The sequence below is a fragment of the Eretmochelys imbricata genome, chromosome 2 (genome assembly GCF_965152235.1).
Source record: "Eretmochelys imbricata isolate rEreImb1 chromosome 2, rEreImb1.hap1, whole genome shotgun sequence".
NCBI lineage: Eukaryota > Metazoa > Chordata > Testudines > Cheloniidae > Eretmochelys > Eretmochelys imbricata.
In genome coordinates, this window is record NC_135573.1 from 37,740,155 (window position 1) to 37,758,957 (window position 18,803).

At 43.6% G+C, this 18,803-nt stretch overlaps 1 protein-coding gene across 1 annotated transcript in view; it reads right to left on the reverse strand.

Annotated features, from left to right (window-relative positions):
- The window catches only part of GRHL2 (grainyhead like transcription factor 2), an 88,986-nt gene that overhangs the window by 32,997 nt on the left and 37,186 nt on the right, over nucleotides 1-18,803 (reverse strand). Inside the window, exon 9 of the mRNA XM_077808669.1 lies at nucleotides 10,458-10,552. Coding sequence (XP_077664795.1) covers nucleotides 10,458-10,552 — 95 coding nt within the window. The remainder of the gene's footprint in view (nucleotides 1-10,457; nucleotides 10,553-18,803) is intronic.

Here is an 18,803-nt window from a genome sequence, read left to right on the forward strand (position 1 = left end):
TCTGAAATACTGATTTCTCCCAATCCAGAATACCCCCCATGGGATTTTAAAGATGAAAAATGTGATACTAAAAAATCCAGTTGCTTTTAGTTATTTCCCATTGAAGTACCTGTGCATCATTTATTCGTTTGTGCTGATTATGTTTTAACTTGATTAGATTGATCTCTTTCCTATAGACGAAAATTAAGCACTTTATACTAAGAGGATACAAAGAAAAACAGCCAAAACAAATTACCTAAGTTATGGCAATGAAACCTTCTGGAGTAAAATTTACTGACTCCTAGAGGAAGAGCTTTGATGGTCTCCACAGAGAGCCCAAAGTCCTGCTCATCTGCAGGGACACAAGCTGTTGCCATGGGACTTTGAGGGTGCAGAGGAGAGACTTGTAGGCGGTGGGAATCCACAGGATGGTATAAGAATTAGAGACATCACGGAATTGCAGAGGCCTCTCCCCACCCACAAAAGGAAAGAATTTTGTTTAACAGGGAACATTTTCATAAAGTCCAGCCCCTCATATCTCTGTGCTAGCTTGCATCCAGAGAAAAGAACAGAGCTGGTGTCGCTTTTGGGGGAGGGGCACTTTAACTGCAGGAGTTAATATTACCGCAAGGTAGTTTATGATGGAGTTGGCAAAGCTTGTTTGCCTGACTGAGCTAATGGCACAGCAGCATTTCTGCACTTGATTGTATCACACTGCTGCATTTACAAATCAAGTAGTTGAACTTTAACTGAAATGAGGGGAAGGCATCAGGGAAGGGCCCTACCTGAAACTGATTTTGAAACAGATAGTGCTATTCTGCTTCAGTTTAGAGCCCAGCCTATCCAGTTCCCTAGGTTAGGGGTGGACATGGGTGGAAATTTCTTGGAAACACAGGGGGCCTTACGCTCATTTACCTTAAGTCTCTGTTACACTGTTCTGACAGTGCCTTATAGAGAACGTAAACATTGCTTTACATTGCTAGAGCATGGTGAAGGGCCTTAAGAGGTGAGAATCTGGTCCTGCTACATTTTAGTCTATATTTTTGCACCGGAAGGAACCGAACGCAACATTAAAAATGTGAGGGGAAACCCACGCCACATTTGCACTTCATGTTTGCTCAACAGGTTACTCATTGAGGCACTCTGAAGCACACAGTGTGCTCACATGAGCCATAAAGCCCTGCCCCCATCTTATCCAATTCCTTCACTGTGTATTCTCTCTGGTCTACATTTCTGGAGGTAGGAGAAATAGTAAGTCAGAGAAGATAGGCTAGCAGTTGCAACGGTCTTTCATTTTTCTGTAACATTACAAAGATCCCTGTTACAGAGACAGATATCATTTAATGAAAATAATAGATGGACACAATAAAATTCAGTATCTTAATCTTGCATAGTGATATTTCATCACTCCAATGGTCAATGGTTGTATATTCATGGCACACATATGAAGGTGAGGACTGGCGTACTGTGCTTAATGTTGTCTCATTTGAACCATGAGGATAGATAGGTTGATTAGAATTAACACAGATCATTGATTTTCAGAAGAGTTTTGTGTCTCAGAACACTTTTCTATTAGCTTCCCTTTAAAGCAGGCTTTTGATCTGGAAAAGCAATTTACAACATGGTAGGGTGGGAAGACTATACAGCTTCTTGGAATTTATTTTATTATTTTATTTTACATCACTGAAGATGACAAGGTGCTCCCTTGGGGTTTGCCTCTGGAAAACTTGTCTGACCAGTCATTAATTATTTGAATGCTCAGGGGGGTCCTTAAATTATTTATCAGCACATTTTCAATTTTTACAGAGTTTTTGACTCCACTGATTGGTCCTAGACAGGATGGCACTTAGATACCATGGTGACTGATGCTTTAGAAATAGATTGGTAGGTACGCAGGCAGCAGAGAGCACAACAAAAAATCAAACTACCACAAGCAGCAGGACTAGAATTTGAAACATGGACTATTTTGCTCCAGACAGTAGAATTGCTCTTGGCATACAAATTATTCTAAAGCAGATGCCTTTTCTGTTATATATGTTCTACGAAATCATAAAAGCTGAACCATACTCCAGTCTTTCCACTTGTCCTATTGATAACTATGAATTCAGCTTCCAGCTTTGATCCCTTCTTAAAATGCATTATACACCATCCCATATATGCTGTTCCTGGGAACAGAGGAAGACACGTTTGGAATTTGGTATGAGGTGAAAAGTAACAACATGGAAAAAGAACATGCTGAACCTCTTCTGTTGGATCACCCAGCCTGTAATCCTCTACAGCACCATCCTTCTCCCTTATAGCTTCCTCTGACTTCCGACATTGTTACTCTCCTTTCCCCTCTAGAAGAATTTAGCTCTGGCCATAATAGTTATTGTGGCATCTCTCTGCAGTGAAAGGAACCCAACTAACCTACTGAAGATTCTCCTTCCCCTTCCTAATATTGACCCAATGCTCATCTCCCCACTTCCTGAGGCAATGACTAAGGAATGTGGGCTGTTCTGACCAACAGTGATTTCAATTGCCCCTTCAAGTGGGGTCCACATTTCCCTGTATAACACCCATGTAAACCTTACTCTTGTCTGAGGCTGAGAGTGCAAACAGCCTCTCCTGAGGTAGCAGAACACACTTTGCAACTAGCCATGAAAGGGTGCAAAATAAATCATACCAGGCTCCCAGGCCCATTCTTCCTCACACACTGACAGTCGGGAGTCAGGAAAAACAAGAGTGTCACATTCAAAGATACTCTTTGGTCCCAGAGCCTTCTTGCCCTGGCCTCCTCCATGGTGGAGTCATATGGCTGGACAACATAGACTTGGAAAAAGCTATAATAACAGTACTGCTGTTTTTCCGAAGGTCCTGTCTAATATTCCATATACAACTGTATTTGGGATTCTGACTACAGGCACTTGACCCCCAATTCATTTACAAATACGACTCCAATATGTAGGGTAGACAGGACCTTAACTAAGTTCTGCAACCAGGAAAGAGCCTTGGTTGTATCTTTGGTGCGGAGAGAACTTTAGCTGGGGTTCCGCTGGGTGTGAGGAACATGTTTGAGCAATAAGACAATCGTGGTAAGTCATCCATTTGCTCACCTGAGCTACTGCACTTTGACAATGAAAAATTAAACTGGAGAAATGTTTGATGCATGAGAAGCTGACAGAACTGGCCTAAACAAATAAGAAACTGAGACCAGCCTATATTGTTTCATATGGGGAACCTATAGCCAAAATCTCTGCCTCTTTTCAGGGAGGAGTTCCTCTCTTGTGCAGCAATTATCAGGATTACTTATCGTTTGATAACAAAGGCAGGGTAATTAGTGCTGTACAAGACAAAAAAAACAAAACAAAACACAGCTACCTGCCAGGAGAGAATGGAAGGTTCAGGGATTAATTTTCCCTTTATCATTTAATCCAGCCAACATGACTCCTACCTCAATCTCCTGTTTTATACACTGTAAAGGTCTTTAGTCATTAAATCTGTAACATATAAACCTTTTCTTATTGCTTGCATTTCTTGTTTTCATCATTTTAAAAAGAACTGATAGCAGTTTTTTACAGCAAAAAATTAAACCCTGTGCAACCATTTCCCTATATATCGCTGCCAATATACGTAGTCTATCCCCAGAGCTCCGTTCTTTAGAGGACTGATCCGTCTTCAGCTTTTGAAACACCACATTCCATACTGTGACACCAAAGAGTTAAACTACATGTCTGTTCACTGGAAAAAGAAAAATCAATCCCATCATTGCTTTTATATACCATAAATGCAGCTTTATAGTTTCTCTTGCCATGCATTACCTTATAAATCCTATACAAAGGTAAGGCCTTTGATTTAGTTCAATACCAATGTCTCCAGAGAATGTTTACATTTCTCTTTTGAAGCTTCCTTAACCCACACCACACCCCAGCAACTACATAAAAATGCCATTTGCCCTTAATCCTATCTGCATATTTACTGAACCATTTGTATACAAAGAAATTTCAACCTTGCTTGCTACCACAAGCTGTTTTATTATCCTCTTTATACATATACAGAGGGATGACTTATTAAACCTGGCTCCAAGCCTAATACCCACAGAAGTTCTGGTACCAGTCCTCAAATACAAAATGTCTATTCCTTCCAACTTTAAATTAAAAAAAAAAAGTTTGAAAAAGACTAATCTTTGGGGAAGGGACTTCTTTGTGTTCTGTGTTTGTGCAGCCCCTATCACAATGGGGGCCTGGTCCAGGCCTGGGGCTCCTAGGTGCTACAGTAATACAAAAAATAATAACAATAATTAATCATTAATAATTAATGTCTTCCTTCCCCAGTGAAATGGAATTTGATATAGCTTTAGCAAGGCTATGAATAGGTAAGGCCATCATAAAACCTACACTGCTCACAAGATAAACAAAACACATTATCTATATTGACTATACAGAAATGCATAGGTCACCACAATGCACCACCTCAACCCAATCTACATGCTGCTTTGCATCTGTATTAAAGTGATATTTTTCTTCATGAACTGTGCACTGAATTGGTGCCTTGACCTTCATATAAAATAATCACGGGACGTAAATTGCCTGTATGCATGTTTTTTTCATCATGGAGAAAGCCCAGATGTAGCTCAGTCCTAACTGTTTAAATTCGTTTTCTATTAATCATGCTCAAGGCACCAATTTATTTTCAGCTACATCTTAAGAGTTTGTGCAGCTTAGGGGGAAATGTTTCCATGAAGCTAGTGTGGTCTCTGGTCTGGTTTTTAATTACTTTCTCTGAAAGTTCAAATTTTATCATGAGTCAAACTGAAAATGTAACTGTTACCAAGAAAAGAAAGAGTTATGTTGTCTCTAGAGTTCCACTAGATCTTTGTTATCCAACCAGCGGTGACTTCAGCACATCTATAATACAGTAGCACAGACACTGCAGAAATATTAGCTTTTTATACTCACATAGCCATTCCACGCTTAGTTATTTGTTTTTCATCTTCCTTTACCAACATTAAAGGCTGCCTTCATGTTAAACTAGGTGAGAAACCAGCTCATCTCCTTGCTCTTAAATATAGATATTCTGTGCATAAAGACCAAGTGGGGAATGAAAGTGAGATGGGTTACTTGCCAGATAAAATCTTTTTTCCCATTCTGGTGACATTCCCTTAATACCTACAGTGTCTTTCTTCTGAGGAAGCTGGAGATGAGGCTTAACATAACTGGAAATCTCTTCTTCTGACCCCCTCTGGGCCCCAGATCTAGCCAATAAATCCCATGGAGTTAGCCTAAATCAGTAAGAAAAGTCAGCATTCAGAAGGAGGAGGAAGTGTGTGCGACTGAGGGCCTACTCCTGCTCTCACTCAACTGAGTAAGACTGTTGCTGTTGACTTCAGTGGCAGTAGGATCAAGTCCTGAAGGACCTTAATTGGCAAAAGAAAATGATTCTTCTGCCAGGGAGCCAGATCCAAAGCCCACTAAAGTGGGTGGACAGACGCACATTGAATTCAGTGTGCTATGTATCGGGTTCATGGAGAACGATTCCTCTTCCTCTTTCAAGCTACACTAAGGAACAGTGCGAAAATCAAGGATTAAAGCAAGATGTGCTGGCTTTATTGAAGCTGTAATTCTCTTATAACTGAGGAGATAAAAGAGGTCTCTGCTTGAATTCTTTGTGTGTGTTTGTTCCCTTTACATAAGACCAAACTGATATTCTGTGTGAAAGTTCTGGACAGCCTTCCCTTGCTGATGGCCAGATCTTGACTCCCTTACTCAGGCTGAGTAGCATCTTTCTCCTCAAATTGTTCCACTCAGCTGGAATATGGGGAGGGAGGGGAGGATCTGGCCCTAAATCAGCTGCCCACCAGATGGAGCAGGCAATAACGGAGAAAGGAAAAATCTAACTCTGGAGACAGGGCATGTCTGAGCCCGGCTGAGTACATACCCACTGGTTTCAGGTGGGTTTGTACTTGGCACAGCTCAGCTGCGCCTGCCCTCCTGCTACCAGTGGTACCACAGCGGCAGTGCTGTTTATATTCACACTAGCTCGCTTAAAACCCAGACCGATCATGTGTACACAAGCCAGGGAATCACATCCCGAGCTCATTGTGTGTGTGTGCTGGCCAATACGTTTCAGTGTATGGTAGTAATTCGCAGCAAGTTGTACCTATCGTGTTATCATATAACCCGCTAACTGCATCCCCCACATTTATCACTAACCATCTCATTCTTGTCAATACACATAGATTTCAAGTCCACTTTGAGTCAAATATTTGATGATCATGTCAATGACTAAGCACAGGCTGCCATGCATTTCCATGAGCAACTGCTGCAGGAAACAGGTTCCCCAGACGTCATGCATAGCAGCATGGCAGCACTATTTTGTCCTAAAAAGACTCATTAGCTCCTATTATTTTAAATTCCCAGTGATGCAAGAGAGAGTTGCCTTCTTAACATTATGGAGAGGGAGTGACTGGAGTGGCAGAGTGGGAGAAAGCTCCCTTGGCCATTCTGCTCCTATCTCACATGGAATGGCAGAGGCGTACCTCTCTAAAGCCCCTGGTGTGCTGGCCAGGTACGGTTTGACAGTATCTGTTGTGGCTGGTTACAGAATTGCCAACGCCAAGTAGCTAAAATTCAGGAGCCAGGCACCCAGAAATCATGAGATTGGATTTCAAATAATGAGTTTTTATAAAATAATAAATTTCATAGATTCCAAAGGCAGAGGGCACCATTATGATCATCTTATCTAACCTCCTGTTTAATACAGGCCAAAATAATTCCTAGGGCATACCTTGACTGAAAAGTTGTCAGTGATGGAGAATGTGCCACAACTCTTGGTAAGTTGTTCCAATTGTTAATTACTCTTACTATTAAAAATGTATGCTTTATTTCCAGTCTGAATTTGTCTAGCTTCAACTTCAAGCCATTGGCTCATGTTGTACCTGTTTGTTCCCTGTGTAGGTACTCACGCACAATAATCAAGTAACCCCTCAACCTCTTTGTTAACCTAAGCAGATGGAGTTCCTCGAGTCTATCACTTCAAGGCATCTTTTCCATCCTTTAATCATTCTTGTAGCTCTTCTCTGAACCCTCTCCAGTTTATCAACATCCTTCTTGAATTGTGGGCACCCAGTCTAGACACAGTGTTCTTGCAGCAGTCACACCACTGCCAAATACAGAGGTAAAACAATCTCTCTACTCCTTAAGTTCCCTGTTTATGCACCAAAGGATCATGTTAGTCCTTTTGGCCACATCATACTGGGAGATCATGTTCAGCTGATTATTCACCATGACCCCTAAATCTTTTTCAGAGCCACTGCTTCCCAGTATAGAGTCCCCCATCCTATAAGTACGGCCTATGACACCCAGGTCTTTAATCCCCTCTCCTTCATTAAACAAAGAGTCCTTGTGGCAGCTGCCTTTCTTTTTTCCCTTCTCTCCACAATGGAGGGAGCAGGAGTGGAAGGAGGCAGATTCTAGCCTTCATTGTAGGAAGAGCCCCAAGTTGATTAGTTGATCTTTATTTGCAAGGGGGGCGGGGCAGAAATGATTTTGGAAGGGTGTGTGATGGGGTGTCAAATATTTTTGCCGGGCAGGGGGATATCTAATTGCCAGCCCCACCACTTACTTTGGACACCAACTTCCCCATGCCAGTGTCCTTACCATTATCATGCTCCTACCATATACACAAGGGTGCCAGCAAGAGAGAGGCCCTCTATGAGGGGTCCATGCAGCTCTGGCTCTCCCTTCCCACCTTGGATTTTCTTGGACACCCTGCTGGATTCACCTACTTTTCCTGGGCATGAGGCGAAGGCAGGCTGGGTTGGAAGTCCCAGAGGAATTTTTCATGGCAACTAGGCCGAGTACAATTATACCGTTGAACAAGGCCCAGGGTCTGAAGGAACTCAGGAGCTTTTCAACACCTTTGTTTTAAAGATGTGTTGACTGTATTTTTTCTTCTACAATGGATTAAATATAAAAATCTCTTTTAAAATAATCTCAGTGTTCCCAGTTAAATCCACAAACAGCTGGGGGAACGGAGGCTGAGGCTGCTGCTTAGTTCTGAGTGCAGTCTGCTATGAGTAGAACGCTGCTGTGGTAGGATGGAGAGGGGACCTAGGCTGGGAGTGTATCTGTCCTTCTGGGTTTGTCAGCCCCTTTGTGCTACATTAGTACAGTGTGGTTTGTATTTAAAATGAAGCTGGGCCCATAATCTATTGAGCATTGACAGTGTTCAATATTTATTATCATTTCTAGATCTCTAAAAAGCTTTTTTACACTGCACATTTTGCTTGCTGACAAAAGCTTAGAGAATACAAGCTTGTTTTTAGCATTACCTACAGCTTTTTCATTTCTCACACATATCATTGCATCTGTACAGCTTAATGTAATGACCTGCATGCCAATACAAAATTGGAAAAGCCCAGAAATTGCCAGTTGAAATCCAGCTAAGCATTAATAGGTGAAAGTTTAGATAAACTCATACTGATTTAGGTAGCCATATAATCTCGACATGAATATGCACTCAGTTCAATCTCTGATTAACTGTATCTCCATGAATAAATTATGTTAGTCAGAATTTACATCTATTCCTGCAGGCAGGAATGCTCTCATCTAAGAGAGCTGTGCAGGAACCAGATTTTTCATTTTGCACAAAAATCCACAATTTTGAATGTTTTTCGGTTTTGAAGCAGAATGAAAACAAAAAGAATTAGATTATTCCTACACAACAACATTTAGGAAAAATTCATTTCTGATCAGTTGAAGAAAATAGTCCATTTTTTGTTTCCCTTCCCTCCTCCCCCACCACAGAAAAGTTGTAAATGAAAAATGTTCACCAGCTGTAGCCGTAGCTTTTGTTCTCAATAGCAAAATCCACCTTCTTTGAAACAGGAAACTCAGGAAAAAAATATCACTTGCCCTTCTCACATTCATTCATAGTCACTCCTGATGGCTGGTCAGATTCCTGCACTCATGCTGGGTCACCTTCACTGGTTCTAAAGCAATTTTCCTCAGTTTTACATGGCCATATGATTGCATGTTGTATCAGTATGTGACAGGGCAGTGGGGCCCAGAGGTCCATGGCAAGACCCTTTAAGATTTTGGGAGGTTCTGATGTATGCAAAGGCAGGAAATAAGAGGTACTGGTGGAAAAGAAGCAGTCCCAGGAATAAGCAGTGTTTGGGAGAAAAATCCATTACTGTTTCTGTAAGGGCCCAGGAACCTTGTAGACTGGGCTGGGCAAAGCTCCCCCCTCACCCAACCCAATTGGGGATGAGTTGGGAGAAGGGAACTGGCATAATGCCGCCTGCCTCCTCCCTCATAGCAGGGCAGACATCAGCAGGAGAAGGCTGCCTGCTGAACCCTCTGAGCTTGAGGACTAATTAAGGAAAAGGAGCCAGCTGAGGGAGAAGCTGGCTAAGGCCCTACAGCCAGCCTAAGGTACAACCCAGCTCCAGGGAAGAGAGCTGGGGACTCCTGGCCTAAGAAACAGTGACCATTTGAAGTACAGTCCAAGCTTCAGGAAGGGGACTGGGGAGGCCTCCTGATCAGGACTCTCATGTAGATCCAAAGTGGGACGTGAACTGGGGCACCTAACGAACTGAGTTACACTTTGGAGAAAGACTTAACCAATCAGACCCCACCAAGGGGGTACATGTTTTGAACCATAGTCTTGGTAACTGATTGAAAAACCCAAGTGAGCTTTGAATGCAATGCACCTGCAGAGCCATGAGAGACCACAAGGGGCATACTACAGGGAATTGCCCCTGTGAAACGCATTAATCTTTTCCCTTAAATTGTAGTACTGTACCAAGTTCCTAAAAGTGTCTGAATTATAACGATAAATATTTTGACAGTCTTGGATGATGGATTCCACAGAAATATAAAGAGCTTAACAAAGATTAATTAAGCCTTATGATGACACCACTTACGAGGCAGAAGAGGTATACTATACTCATGTCCATCTACAACCCCATTGAAAACTATGGCACGCAGACCCTGGAGGGCATAATTTGGCTTGCAGAATCTTTCTTACTGGTGATGATGCATGAGAAGGGAAGACTCCAGCTTGAGTCTCAGATCTCAGCTTGGGTTGGCAGATCTGGCAGTTAGAAAAAATCACCCTCTTATTATGTGTAAAACTGAGCATATTTTATATGGAAATTATTGAAAGTCAATAAATATAGACCCACACTATGCCATTTTTACAGTCACTTTTTTGCACTGCACCTCACTTTAGTAGACAGGGACCTGGCTATGTTTGAAACATTCCTCCAGGAGTCTCCTCTTGATGGGCTCCTACTCTCACACATCACCTGGCCTTGTAGAGATTCCACCATCACGCCATCAGTTAGTGAGTGACCAAGCTTTCACTGCGCTGGCTTTGAGGATGTGGAACTTGCTCACTTCTGTTTTTCATATGCTTGTTAATGGTGAATGGGGTGGAAGGTTATATTTATAAATAGCATAATAACAATACATCCACTCTGTGCTGCAACTCACCTTCGCTTCATCATTGACATCCCAAGTAAAGGACACAGCATTGTATGCAATTTCTTCAATATTCCCGATGGTGTTAAAGCTCTCCTTGTAATCAGCTGTAAGATACAACCAATAAAAATGACTTTAAGAACAGGGTTCTATCATTTATCTTCATAGTTCACAGACTCTTCTGCAAGGTTGTCCTTTGCCTTTTCATGCAGCTATGCCTAGGGGGTCAGGAAAAGCTATGGTGCTGCTCATGTTTCATTATTAAAAATGTGATTTACAAAGATGTAAGCTTTCAGCTGTTCAGAGTAATAAATCTTCCTGGAGCCGTACTCTTTATTACACTGGACTAGCTGTATTTTTACTGGAGGTTTTACTGCTAACGTGGAACCGGTGTTTCTGTATAGGGAATGAGTGTGCTTGTTAACTTGGCAGAAGGAAGGAAAGGCTGACACTGGGAAGTTAAACAAGTTAATGGGAACATTAAAAGGAACATTTAATCGTTTATGGAAATGCATGGAGCCGAGGAGACCAATGAGCCTTGCAACGAAGTTTGAGGAAGGCTTGCAACATGCGATGCAAGTATTATTCTGGCATTGATCTGCCAGCATTTGGGAGGGGGAGGAGGAAAGGGGCAGGAAGTAGTGTTCTCTCCTTTCTCCACCCTCCTGCACTGCGGACTTTGCAAAGGAACTTTTCTTTCAAAGTGCAGGAAAAGTCATGTGTCCAGAGAACTCACATCTCAACTCCAGTGGTGTAGAATACTCCGACTATCTAGGAAGAAAGAGCTCAATGGGGAAGTTACACAGTAGAATGCCTTTATCGCGGGGGGGCGGGGGGAGGAAGGAGGCAGTGTGACTCTTCTCATTTATAGTTTGCAATACAACCTCTCTGTGGTTTCTTTTCCTCCAAACCCTTCTTCCTATACCATGGGGAAGTTTAGCAGTGATTGTTTGGAATAAGTAACAATGCACTATTTAGGCTATAATGAAGAAGCTTATTTCTTAAAGAAACACATATTCTTTCATTATCAAACTATTTTGGAATATATGCTTTAGATAAACACAAGTTGGCTTTAGTCAAACACAAGTGGTTGGGCTCAATGCAGGGATAATTGGGTGAAACTGAATGGCCAGTGATTTACAGGAGGTCAGATTGGATGATCTAATGATCCATCTGGGCTTAAACTCTCTAAAGCTATAATTTATTTAGATCAGAAATCCTCAGAGGAGGAATGGAAAATGGTTTTAAATTGTTGGTTAAAAAGACAATTACATTTTAAATATGCAAACAAACAAAAAATGTTTATCGGTTTTTGTAACTAGGAACACTGGCCTGCCGAAGTTTATAGCGGAGATGTGAGAAAAACTAGGACCTGATCTTCCACTCCTCTAAGGAAAAGGGAGTGGAGTCAGGAACTTCAGTGTAAGCAGAATCAAGCCACTACTGTAGTTTAGATACCACAAGACTTCAATAAATCGGTTGTTGTGTAGCATACAGGCGGACGGCTGTACCTGCATGGAGCCCTGCTAAAGTCAGCTTGAGCATTTACAGGTTACCCAGCCAAGATGATGCCGATTCCAAGGGCCCCAGTTCTGCAAATGGTCCCCTCCCATTCCCTTTGAGTCAATGGGAGTTAAGGATGCTCAGCACCTCTTGGGACCACTCAGATTCTCTCCAGATAAGGCCTTGAGCAGGAAAGAATCTCTGAAGTAGTAACTGGGATTTAGGGAGGAATTTGAAGACAGAGAAAGATTTTTGTCTATTTCTAGTCATTGAGGGCCTGATCCAAAGCTCACTGAAGTCAGTGGCAGTCTTTCTGCTGGCTTCAGTGGGCTTTGAATTAAGCCCTTGGGGTCCACTTTTGCTTCCAGTGAAATCAACAAGAGTTTGCCACTGGTCTCCTTGAGCCCTTAATGCCAGATGCTACTTTACATGATTTTTTTTAAAAAAAGCTCTGATAGATTCATTGAAAGCAGAAGCAAGGCCTGCTCTACAGCGGATCCAGCTTTTACTTTTCTGTAGAATAAAAAGGATGAACCCATTTCTAAATCCAGGCCTACAGCACGAATGTATGGTTTATTGGGATCCAACTATTAGATCACCACAGGCTGCATAATTTCATTTTTACTATTCGTTGACCAAAGGATGATAATTCCTCTTAACAAACAAGCTTTCCTGGCACCAAGTTTCTCGCAGTGTCTGAATACATTTAAAGACATGATCACTTTAACAAACAAGCAAGCTCAGGTGATCATCAAAGAAAAGGAAGATAGATATTATAAATAGCTTCTTTCCAATTTGACCAGAAAGTTTTGTCTCTTTTGCAATTTAAATAAATAAACAAATCATTCACCACCAACTGCCAAACAAAAAATCCTGCTTGTTTTTATGTTAGATATAACAGGAATGTTTCCAGGGGTGTCCCCAGTGCAGTGGTTACAAACTCTCTCTGCTTTCTGAAGCCGAACCGAAGGTGCAGGGCATTGGATTTTTAACAAAGGGATCTTTTCTTCCAAAAATTTAATTGGCATTAACAAAAACAAACAAACAAAACCCATGAGTGTTTAAGAACAAACAAAAACAAAAGTAACCAAACATATCCCCTCTCAATTAATTGGTTTTTTCTTCCTTGGGACCTATGATGTCATAACCTTATCAATACTCTGGTCATCCAAACAGTATTAAAAGGGAAAAACCCAATGTAAGTGAGACCTGAATTTCTAATGTAAAAAACAGCAGGAAAAAAATTGTGGGAGAAGGAAGCAGGATTATGGGAGATTTCAGCTTTTCTTTATACATCACAGAGAAGCAAAAACGGACAATAGCCCATTTTTCTCCTTTGCCAGTCTCCTTTAATATTTCTGCTCCATATCTAATCACATATTAAAAGCTTTCATATTCGTCAAAGAGAAAATGTGTGTTGATCCTCCATGGAGCATATGCTGCCTGAGAATCCCTTGAGAGCTATAATTGGACTCAGTACCAGAGGGCTGAGATTACTCAATGTAATAACTTTTATCTTAACTTTTACCTGCATCTGCGCTTCAGAAGTATGTTGATTCATAGCTTTGTACTCAGTTGCATAAAGAGAATGTTTTACATTCTGTAAGTGATGGCCCTATCTGAATTTGATATTCTTTTTCTCAACCTTGTTATTCCTTTAAGAAAAATGAACATTATCTAGGTTTTCAAAAAAAATAATTAAGAAGCAACAATAATTTCAAATTTCAAAAGTGCCAGTGTTGTGGGTGTGATGAGGGAGAGAAGTGTAATTCATATAAATTTCTCTGCTTTGAAGAACAGGGATGCTGTCTGGTCTAGTGAAACAACATGCCTGAAATGCTTGAAACAGTTTGGATCAAACAATCTAGAACGTTCAGACCACATGAACCATGGCATAAAACTTTCAGTGAAGTCAAGCAATGGGACACAGTGAATGTGTACAGAGATGGTCTCTGGGCTTTTCTATCCCCACTGTGAACACAGGTCATCTTTCTAAATGAACACATTGGTTTTCCTGTTTATAAGGAGAGTGTAAGCAAGAAGAATTAGGAGATATACATATGTAGTTTAATATGCACATGCACCCACCTTTCCACCCACCCCTTCGATTTATGATTCACCCAAAAATGCCTTGTGCAAATGATTGCTGCACATGAGCATGCTATGTAGGTGTATCTTGGAAAAGGGTGAACAAGATTTCTTGTAAAGACATATGTTTTCTTCATGTAAAAGACAATAAGTACCCACCATCCCACCAGTATCTCTCTCCCCCCAAAACACACCCCCATTTCCTTAATTGCCATACACAAATCTCAGGAAATGTGTGACATGCCATTTAAAAGCAGAGCTGCACATCATTCCCTCCAGCTCAAAGATAACTAAAGAAGCCAGAGCAGATAAGTCAGCATTTCTGTTTTTGAAATTGACTTACTGTAGCTGTTTTAAGCATCAATCTGGTTGAGGCCTCTAGGTGTTACCTTAGTATAAATGTTAACTAACGATAAACTGTCATTTAGAAATCATTTCCCTGGATATTGGAAAGTTGCCATCATTATACTTTCTCCTCTCAAGCTGCTACTGCTTTAACAGAAATAGAAAACTGGGGTTCTTTGATATGCAAGAAAATGGCTCTGCAAGAATTATTTCCATTTTGTTTGGGAAATTCTATATGAAACCAATATTGAAATTTGCAGTCTATTAAAACACTATAAATTCATTACTTGGGTACAAGCTTGCCTGGGTTATATGCTATGGGTAACTGTTTTTGTTTTAAGCATCCAAATGATACCAATATTAGATAAAATATAGGTAAAACTGTACCACTGTTGGTCATATTATGGTATCAATACTGGCCAAATGATGTTGTAATGTAATCTGCTTCTATGCTCCATTGTTTCTGAAGAGAAAGTCAGTGCACTGTGGGATGTCTGAGCATGTAAGTGTTAAAAGGTCATAAATATTTCCCAGTCCTCCTACGGAAGGAAAGAGGTGAGGTGGAAGTGCCTACCTCCTTTTCTGCAAAAATCCATACCTACATTTAGCCTTGATTTTGCAAAGCTCCTTTGCTCCCTGCTAATTAAGGGCTTAAGCCCTTAAATTCTTTCTTATTTATAACAGTACTTAAGCAACTGCTTAAGTTTAAGCATGTGCTTGTCCCATTAAAGTAATTGGGACTTAAGTTTATACTTAGAGTTAAGTATATGCTTAGGGACTTTGGATGGGGAAATAGAACTCTAGGGTATTTATACTGGGCTCCCATTGCTGAAGAATCTAAATATCTCACAATCTTTAGCATACTTATCCTCCCAACACCTTGTGTAGTAGGGAAGTGCTCTTAGCTGCATTTTACCGATGAGGCTCAGAGAGTTAAGTGATTTGGCCAAGGTCACAAGTCTGTGGTGGAACAGGGAATAGAACAAAGGCCTCAAAAGCGCCCACCTAGCACCTTAACCACCTCTTCCACCCTAGCTGGAGCACTAAATCAAAGTGTACCAAGTTAGCCACCCCTGTGTATCTGGAGTGAGCTGGAGCAGGCTACCCAGCTTCCCCCTTGCCCCAAGAAGACAACCTTATATCAGAGAGAGAAGTGTTCTGCAGGGACAGCCCTACGCCATAGGGGAAGGCAGAGAAAGGATACTGAGGCTATCAGAAGCTATTTGTATTTGGGGGCTGGTTATGTGTCTGAATGTCATCTAAATATTTGGACTCCTGAATATAGACATCATCCAACTATCAACTGATTCTTCCTCCCATAGCTAGTCCCAATATCAGCTAAGGCTCCCTCCCACTGTTAGCTGTTCAACAGGGAGACCCACAGGAAATCAGCAAGTGTGACACACTGCACTGCCGAAGATGAGGCCGTGCTTACAGTTATCCTTCAGGAGGCTCATCTTTTCAGCAGCGAGGGGGGAAAAGGAGTCTTCAGTTCTGCAAAGTGTCCGGAGTGTTTTCTTCAGACTCCCTCTGCCTCTGTTTGGTCTCTCCAGCCTTGAGGTGCATAACTGAGGAGTGGGAAAACTGACTTCTTGCAAGTTTCAGGGGTTGTCAATACAAATTTGAATCATTTCAGCATTTGATTTACTGCTAACACACATATCTTCTTTTAATGGAAGACAAAAAGGGAGTCACAAGCTGTTCACCTGTGAACAGCTGTGCTCTGGCTTCACTCCATGCTCTCAATACTGAAGCAAACCTGGACACTGAGACTGATACCTCAACCTACCATGGAACCTTAGTTCATTCACATGATCAGTAGATGATGTTTTTCTGCAAACTTCACAGTAGAGATGAGCCCAAGCCAAACCCCCGGATCTGGACTCTCCTGAATTTGGCTCCACATCTGCAGTTTGCAGCTCAAGCCCATCTCTAATTCAAAGAAGCAGAACAATTCACAGAAACTGATGACAGGAGCATCTAAAAAGAAGTAACGTGATGGAATATTGGCACAGACACATGGACACCACTGCAGCTAGCAGGTATCACAGCTGGAACCTTCAGCACCAGCCCCTATTACAGGGGTCGGCAACCTTTCAGAAGTGGTGTGCCGAGTCTTCATTTATTCACTTTACTTTAAGGTTTCGCGTGCCAGTTTAACATTTTTTAGAAGGTCTCTCTCTATAAGTCTATATATTATATAACGAAACTATTGTCATATGGAAAGTAAACAAAGTTTTCAAAATGTTTAAGAAGCTTCATTTAAAATTAAATTAAAATGCTGATCTTACGCCGCCGGCCAGCTCAGCCTGCTGCCAGCCTGGGGTTCCGTTCACCCAGGCCAGCAGCAGGCTGAGCGGGGCCGGCGGCTGGGACCCCAGCTGGCAAGGGGCCAGCAGCCAGAACCGCAGACCGGCAGCGGGCTGAGCAGGGCCAGCGGCTGGGACCCCAGACCGGCAGTGGGCTGAGCAGCTCAGCCCGCTGCTGGTCTGGGATCTCGGCCCTGCCCACACAGAGTGGGTACCTACCTTCTCCCTGGTTCTAGCCCATTCACTTCCTCTCTCTCTGCACTGAGCTGAGGGTGGAAGTGCACTGAGCACAGGGCTGGGGGTGAAGGCGCAAGCTGGGGGTTGGGGTGCAGGGCCTGGCCAGGAGCTAGAATGAGGGAGGGGGTCAGGGTTGGGGCAGGAGGTTTGGGTGTGGAGTGCTTACCTTGGCAGCTCCCATTTGGTGCAAGAGGTGCAGGTGGGAATGTGGGGGTGTGTGTGCAGGAGCTCCCGTTTGGTGCTCAGGGTGGCGGTGGGAATATGGGGGGTGCAAGAGTCAGGACATGGGATGGGGGGTGCAGGAGTCAGGGCAGAGGTCTGGGGGCATGTGAGGGGGGTGCAGGAGTCAGGGCATGGGGTGGGGGGGATGGGCATGTGGGGGGGGGCTGGACTCAGGCCTGGGGTCATGGGGGGTGCAGGGGTCAGGACAGAGGGTTGGGAGTGTGTGAGGGTGGTGCAGGGGTCAGGGCAGGGGGCTGGGAGTGTGGGGGGGGGTGTAGGGGTCAGGGCAGAGGGCTGGGGGTGTGGGCTAGGATCGTGGGGGTGCTCCCAGCCCCCTGCTCAGAGTGGCTCACAGCAGGGAGCTGGAGGGGATATGCCCTGATTCAACGCCCCCTTCCCTGCCTCCTCCCCGGCGCTGCTCTGGCTAGCCTTCTCCCCCTCCCTCGCAAGGGCCATCAGCTGATGGGTGGTAGGGAAGGAGAGGAGGAAGGGCAAGAACCCAGCATGCTGTGGGAAGAGGTGGGGGAGGGGGGAGCTTGCCCGCCCTGCAGCAGCTGGCAGGACCAAGCTTCTTCACCCTGCCCCCTCGGGGGAGCGGAGAAGAGCGGGCCAGGGCGGGCAGGATTTTTAATGGCTTGCTGCTGCCTGCCGGGGTCCCGGCCTGGATTCGGCAGCAGGCTGAGTGGAGCCGGTGGCTGGGACCCGGCAGGCAGCAGCGTGCCATTAAAAATCGGCTCGCATGCCGTCTTTGGCACGCGTGCCATAGGTTGCTGACCCCTGCCCTATTCTCTGAGCTAAAGGAATTACTCCTTTAGCTCTGAGCATCATTGTTGTTCTGTAGGCCATGCTTTATATTAAGGATATATTAATGAATAATTTATAACGAATAGTTTATAGTGAATGATTAATAGAGGTTATAAGCATGTAACAGGCATGAATAATATGTGATATAGAGAGTTATAAGTAAGGCTGCGATTTAGTCACGGAGATCACTGGGACTTCCAAAGACCTCTGTGACTTTAGCCAGTGCTGGCTGGGAGCTGCAGGGTCCCCAATCCCCTTCCCCCGCAGCTCCTGGCCACCATGGGCCGGCAGGGGGGGGCCTTGGCCACTCCCTGCCTCCGCGGGTGGCAGGGGGGTCCCGTGCTATGCCCTGCCACTGCGGGCAGCACGGGTGACCCAGCGGCAAGGAATCCCAGCTGCTCATGGCCACCTCGGGAGGCAGGGGTAACCCAGTGGCAGGGGGGATCCCCACTGCTCCCATGCACCGGGACCAACGAGAGGAACCCCCGGAGCTCCCAGCTGCTGCAGGCAGCAAGGGGGACCCCAGGAGCTCCCAGCTCCAGCAGGGGGACCCTGGAGTTCCTAACCCTCTCCTCCCGCAGCTGCCCAGGCTCCCCCTTTTGTCATGGGTATTTTTAGTAAAAGTCAGGGACAGGTCACGGGCTTCCCTGAATTCTTCATTATTGCCCGTGACCTGCAGGTGACTTTTACTAAAAATGACAGGTTTCAGAGTAACAGCCGTGTTAGTCTGTATTCGCAAAAAGAAAAAGGAGTACTTGTGGCACCTTAGAGACTAACCAATTTATTTGAGCATGAGCTTTCGTGAGCTACAGCTCACTTCATCGGATGCATCCGATGAAGTGAGCAAAGT